At 39.4% G+C, this 6000-nt stretch overlaps 1 protein-coding gene across 1 annotated transcript in view; it reads right to left on the bottom strand.

The window, feature by feature from the left end:
* The window catches only part of LOC103740951 (aminopeptidase O-like), a 194317-nt gene that overhangs the window by 150221 nt on the left and 38096 nt on the right, over positions 1-6000 (bottom strand). The window contains 1 exon segment of the mRNA XM_008841631.2: positions 1914-2839. Coding sequence (XP_008839853.2) covers positions 1914-2695 — 782 coding nt within the window. The 5' untranslated portion in view covers positions 2696-2839.

Raw genomic sequence — 6000 nt, 5'->3', positions numbered from 1 at the left:
AGGGGGTCAGGAAGGGGAGGTGCAGATGGAGGGGATCTAAATACCATCAAATTATATTGTATGAAAATTGTAAAAATTCAATTAAAAAGGTTTAAAAAAAAGATTTTAGTGAGATTTGTGGTCCCATGGAAGGCTTTTTTTTTTTTTTGTAAAATATTACACACACACACACACACACACACAGACACACGGAAAATGAAAGAAAAACCATTTTTGTAGCCTTTCTTTTTAAAATTAATGCTTCTTGTGGGGAACTTCTCTTGGGGCTCTGAGTGTTATATTTCTTAAAATTAATGCTTCTTATATTCTCTTCAGACTGTATGACTAACGCTAATAAGCTGGAACATAGTGTAGGCACCTTCTGTGATCATGTATTCACTGAACCATCTGCAAAGGAGACCAGAGCAAAGTTCCCCATGTCAACCTCTCTTTATGGAAACCAGCATTTGTTCATACTCATCTCCACTCAATACTTCTACATGTAACTTGATTCAAGTCTAGAGTCTGTCTTTGTAATAAGCACTTATGACAGAATATCATGTTTGAGGCCACTAAAATTTCTTCCAATCCTGTCAATCATTCCTTCTTCCCCACTATTCTAGCTTGAAAGTGAAATATATGTTGAGTATAAAAACTACAACTTCCTAGTTAAATATTCAGTGACACTATATGTGGTTATACCTTATTGAAAATCTTCAATGATTAAAAAAAGAATTTACAACAAGAAACTTGCTTCTTTTCTCTCACAATCTCCAAAGAACACCCAAAAGGTTATTCTATATATAAGTCACTAAGCTTTTGTACTAATATAACTACGATTTCCCAAAGTCTTCCTCAGACTCTAGCAGAAATAAGGCAGGAAATGAGAGGGCTGGAAACCAGAGCAAGAGGTAAGATTAAAGGCAAAATGAGATAATTAGACCTCAAAGTCAAAGTGGCACTTTCAAAACAAATCTAAAAGGCTTTGGGATGGGGGTAAGGAAGAAATGTAAGGAACAGCCAGAGACTGCCACTTCCATCAAAGGAGGGCAATGCTCTAAGAGAATGCACTCAAGGGCGGCCAACTGGATCAGCAGTCTTCCATCAAGGCTCTGCAATGATTACCACGATGACTCCCAGTACCATTAAAGGTAAAGAAATAGGTAAAATAGTGAAAGGTGAGTAAAGATTTATTTATAAATTCTTATGTTCTAAAAAATGTGGACATCTGCTTGAGGAAAGTCAACAAGACACAGCTAAGTAGCTGTCTGTGTCCTGTGAAAAACAATGCCTCATCAACTCCCCCAACACTAAAAGGCAGGTGTCTTCCTGGTGCCAGATCCCAAGAGTCATGCCCCAAGAAGCTGGTGTGCAGCCTTAGCCTGACTACCTGCTTCTCCTTCACTACGCAGAAGTAGCTCTCGGTGGGCTTCAGGGTTCACATCATATGACAACTGGCAAAGTCCAGAGATGTAGCTACTGAGAAAGAAACAGGTACACTGAGAGAGTCACACAGCATGGCAGGTCTATTTGAAAGCACTGTGCCTAGCTTCACAACCTCCAATCTCACAAGTGGGGCCTGAAGGGATTTTGAGAAAATTCTTGCTCAGAGACATACCATTCCCATCAGCAGATCTAGAAGTCATGACCAGTGAGCTCAACCAATGCCAGGCTCAGGATTTCATCATTAAGCTGGCTTTTCAATATCCTAACCCTGAAATACTGGAGCTGAATCAAATAATCTTTTCATCCTTACTTATAGGATGTACTCCTGTTAAAGGTTCAGCATGCCTGGTAATTTACCGGCTCTCTGGATCAGAGTCTATCTGGGTAAGGCCATAGAATAAATAGGAGCATCTCCAAAGACTTGGTCTCTTGTTAAAAAGCCTCCCTCCCATGAGATTAGGGGACAGAAGAGCACTTGGATAACTTACCTACCACTCTGGTCTGAGGTCCAAGTAACTGACTGCCCCTCAGATTTAGTTTTGTACCATATCCTGATGGCATGAGGAAAGTCAGCAGCTGTCTGAACCCCTGTCTTCCTGATCTGTAAGCTCCAAGAGTCAATGTCAAAGAAGAGTTCCCCACAGCTAGGAGCCTGGCTACAGAGAGTGTAATAGTCAAACTGCTCCCTCCAACGATCTGCAGGCAGAGTCACAAGTTCATGAACAATCTCATTTCTGAGCTCTTCATAAATAACTGTGAGCTCGGGAGACCTTGTAAATTTTTCAATACCTGGCACAGCAGCAACATCCACCTCCTCAACCTTTAACACAGATAAGTCACAGCAGTCCAACACCAGCAAAAAATCTTCTTTCCCATGATTCCCCTTGTCACAGCAGTACTTTGAGCCAGAGATCTCAGAAACCGCTTCCTGGTCGTCATGGCTACCACCTTTATCACCTTTACTGCAGACTGCAAATTCATTATATCCCATCTTAGATGAGAAGGCCCATGCATCTCTCTCAGGAACATGGCAGGGTTCAGGTGTCCTAAATCTGTAGGCTTCCTCTGACTTCGATTGGAAGGTTTCTTTGGTGGAACGCATCTGTTTTTTAAATCTGTTTCTGTCCTCTAAGAAAAGTACTATGGTCCCCTCAAAGACTTGACTTCCAAAATCTACATCTAAATCCAGTACATAGTGCTTCACAAGCATATGGTTGGTGTTGGCCAGGAGAGGCAGATCGTCTCGGGAAGGATCCAGCTTGACGTCCATGGTGTAGTCTGCAGGTAGACAGCTTTGCTGAAACCTGGGGTGGGGCGTCCTACTCTGCCTTAATCTTCCAGAATCACAAAACAGCTGCTTATCAAAAAATAAGCACCTGCGGTCACAAGTTCTGTCTCCACAACTTTCAGTCCCCTGGCAAAGAAAAAAAAATGAGATTAGATAAAATTCCAAATAAGACCCTAAATGTTCCTGCAACTGCAGCTCCTGCAAGCTGACTATCATACTCAGCAATCCCCCAATGTAGTAAATGCTCATGGCTAGAAGGCAGACTAATCTTTTTGACTGACATGAAAGGGAGCTACATTACAGGCTTCTAAAAATATTTCAATTACCAGTGGAATAAAATGGGCCTCTATAAAACCAGAAGAATCATGCTACTAACTAAAACAGTCCTTGTTTTGGAAAAGAGCACAGCAATTGTTATGCAAAACTGTAACTATTACTGTGCCTCTTATTTTAAAAGATATTAAATATCACTTCTAATTTTGTGCATGAAAAGATAAGTGATTGTTTTTCTACTGCGGTTCTAAGTAACAAGTGTGAATGAGGGCTAAATGGCCTCATACATTTTTATTCTTTGAGAGTAATAATTTAATACACACAATGTAACTCCAGGGATTAATGCTTTTCACATCAGGACGCTCTCATATCAGCACTTCCAGTAAATTACGGGAAAATGAGCCAATTTACTAGGAGTGCATTCTAAGTATTCCTTTGAGATTGCTTGTGGAGATTTTTCAAATTTATAGTTAAATACTCAAGGTACATCATTACATCTTAATAGCTGAAAACCCATTAACATTCAGGATAATAGCTTTCTTGTGGCAAACAAAAGGTCTTCTTATTTGAAAAAAAGTATGCAAATACCTATCAAAGGAAGGAGAGAAATTAAAATGTAGAAACAGATGTTACAATAAAATGTGCAAGTTCTTCATAAAAGTTCTGAATCAAATGTATTTTTGTTATATAATAGCAATACAGCTCAAAGAAAAATTATTTGAATTATTTCAATCACTGATGAGTGCCTCATTTCCTTTAGTATTTGCTGTTCTTTTTTTATTCTTTTACCAAAAAACTGGAAAACAAATGGCAGGGGAAAGGAAATTAAATGCTGACAGAGTTGATATTTTAAGTACTTTTGTATCTTTAACAGGAAGGTCTCCTTTATCAACTACAAACATCATTTGCCTTTCTCAAGCAAATTATGCCCCTGTTTCTATTTAATTTCTCCTCACTTCCCTTCTGAGTTCATCGGCCTCCCTATTAGATCTTAAGATTTCCTTTCCTCCTAGAATCTCCTTCCAGCAAAATATTCAGTTGAATTTTTAGTTTCTTCCTCTCCACACATGGTTTCCTCATTGGCATCTCATCTACCTTTAAAAAGTGAAGCCTCCAGGGCTTATATTGAGTTCAATATTGTGTAATTGTATTAATTCAACTGTGAATCTAGAAACTTACAGCCACTTGTGAAAGAGATGGACTCTTGCTCTGAAATGTGTTACTGAATATGTTAATGCTGTAATGAAATGCTTCTTCTAATCATGTAATTATTAAAAATTAAAAATAAATAAATAATGATTGAAAAAAAAAGTGAGGCCTCCTACAGGACGTTGCCTTTGTAATTGGTCCTTTAACCAAAGGCTTGCTCAAGTCATTCATTCATATCTCCTGAAGATAGCCTGTTCTAACTTCCTTGCCTTTTGAGCTGGCACTCTCCTTCTACATCCTGCTTTCCGAGAATGCTCCTGCCTCTTGCCTCCCATATCCACTTGCCAAATCATTATTCTCCTGCCACACCTCAGCTCAACTACCTCAGACTTGCAGTGAGCATCCTACCCTTTGCCTACTGAGTACTGGGAGTATAGGAATGGGCCACAGGCCTGGTTTCGTAATGAATTTGAACACAACAGAAACAGAAATAAATCAGGATACAAAGAACAGTTTGAGATTTCTTATGAATAATCTGGATTTTCTCTTGGTCCTAGAAAAGTCCATGGGTACAGAGGATAAGCTAGGGTATATTACTTTCCACATGATGACTATTGAACTCACTATTTAATGAATAATAATCTTTGATACAGTTATCAACTGTATCTATTAATGAGAAATTGATGTCAAAAGTTTATTCTACTAGCTGGGCATGGTGGTGCACACCTTTAATCCCAGCACCCGGGAAGCAGAGGCAGGTGGATGGATCTCTGAGTTCAAGGCCAGTCTGGTCTACATAGTGAATTCCAGGCCAGCTGGAGCTACAGGGAAACCCTGTCTCAAAAAGACCAAGAAACAAAAAACAAACCAAACAAAAAAAACTTTATTCTCTGTGTTTGAAGAAGCTAACAAATGATATTTGGTTGATTGGGCTTTTTAAATTTGTTTTGGTTTTCAAGACAGGTTCTCACACATATTGTAGCCACACATTGAACTTACTTTGTAGTCCATGCTAGCCTCAAACACACAACAATCCTCTGCCTCTGCTTTCTGAGTGCTGGGACTATAGGCATGACCCATCACACCAGGAATCATTCAGCTTTAAGAAAAAGAAGAAAAACTTCTAAAAAATAATATGTTTACTGATTCTTTGAGAATTTCACACAATGTATTTGATCATATTCAGACCCTCTCTCCCATCTCCTCTCAGATTCACCCCCACCTCCCTATTCCCACTACCTTACTTCATGTAAATAATATAGGATTGTTTTTAAGGTCTGTTAACTCAAATTTGTGTTTCCCAAATGCTTGTGTATAGGTCCTTCCCCTGGAAACTGGTCAACCTAACACCCTTGAAAACAATCGAGTCTCCCTCTCCCAGAAGCTATCAATTGCTAATAGCACACACACACACAGAGAGAGAGAGAGAGAGAGAGAGAGAGAGAGAGAGAGAGAGACAGAGAGAGAGGGAGAGAGAGAGGGAGAGAGAGACAGAGAGACAGAGAAAAACACTAGGAGTGCTAAACTACCACATCTGAAGAAAAATAGATAAAACCATTCATTATAACCCTAACAGACTCATTTACTTCCGAAAATGTGTATAATTTAAGATACATTATGTTCTATTGAGCAATTTTTACCACTTGTATCCATGGTGGCAAAGAACAGTCCTGGGCTTTAGAGCCCTGTCCTGTCAAGCTGGTTATCAAAACCCTTGTTATCAAAACCAGTAGTTAGCTTTCAGTAGCTAACCACTGTTGCTTCTAACATGCATTCTATGAGGAAGTTTTTGTTTGTTTGTTTTTTAACAAGATCTATGTTGCCCAGTCTGGCCCCAAGCTCCTGCCCCAGCCTCTTGAGTAGCC

The sequence above is a fragment of the Nannospalax galili genome, unplaced genomic scaffold (assembly GCF_000622305.1).
Source record: "Nannospalax galili isolate Female #2095 unplaced genomic scaffold, S.galili_v1.0 scaffold740, whole genome shotgun sequence".
In the NCBI taxonomy this organism is placed as follows: domain Eukaryota; kingdom Metazoa; phylum Chordata; class Mammalia; order Rodentia; family Spalacidae; genus Nannospalax; species Nannospalax galili.
Note: the sequence above shows the minus strand (reverse complement) of the source record. Positions and strands in the feature narration are given on the sequence as shown.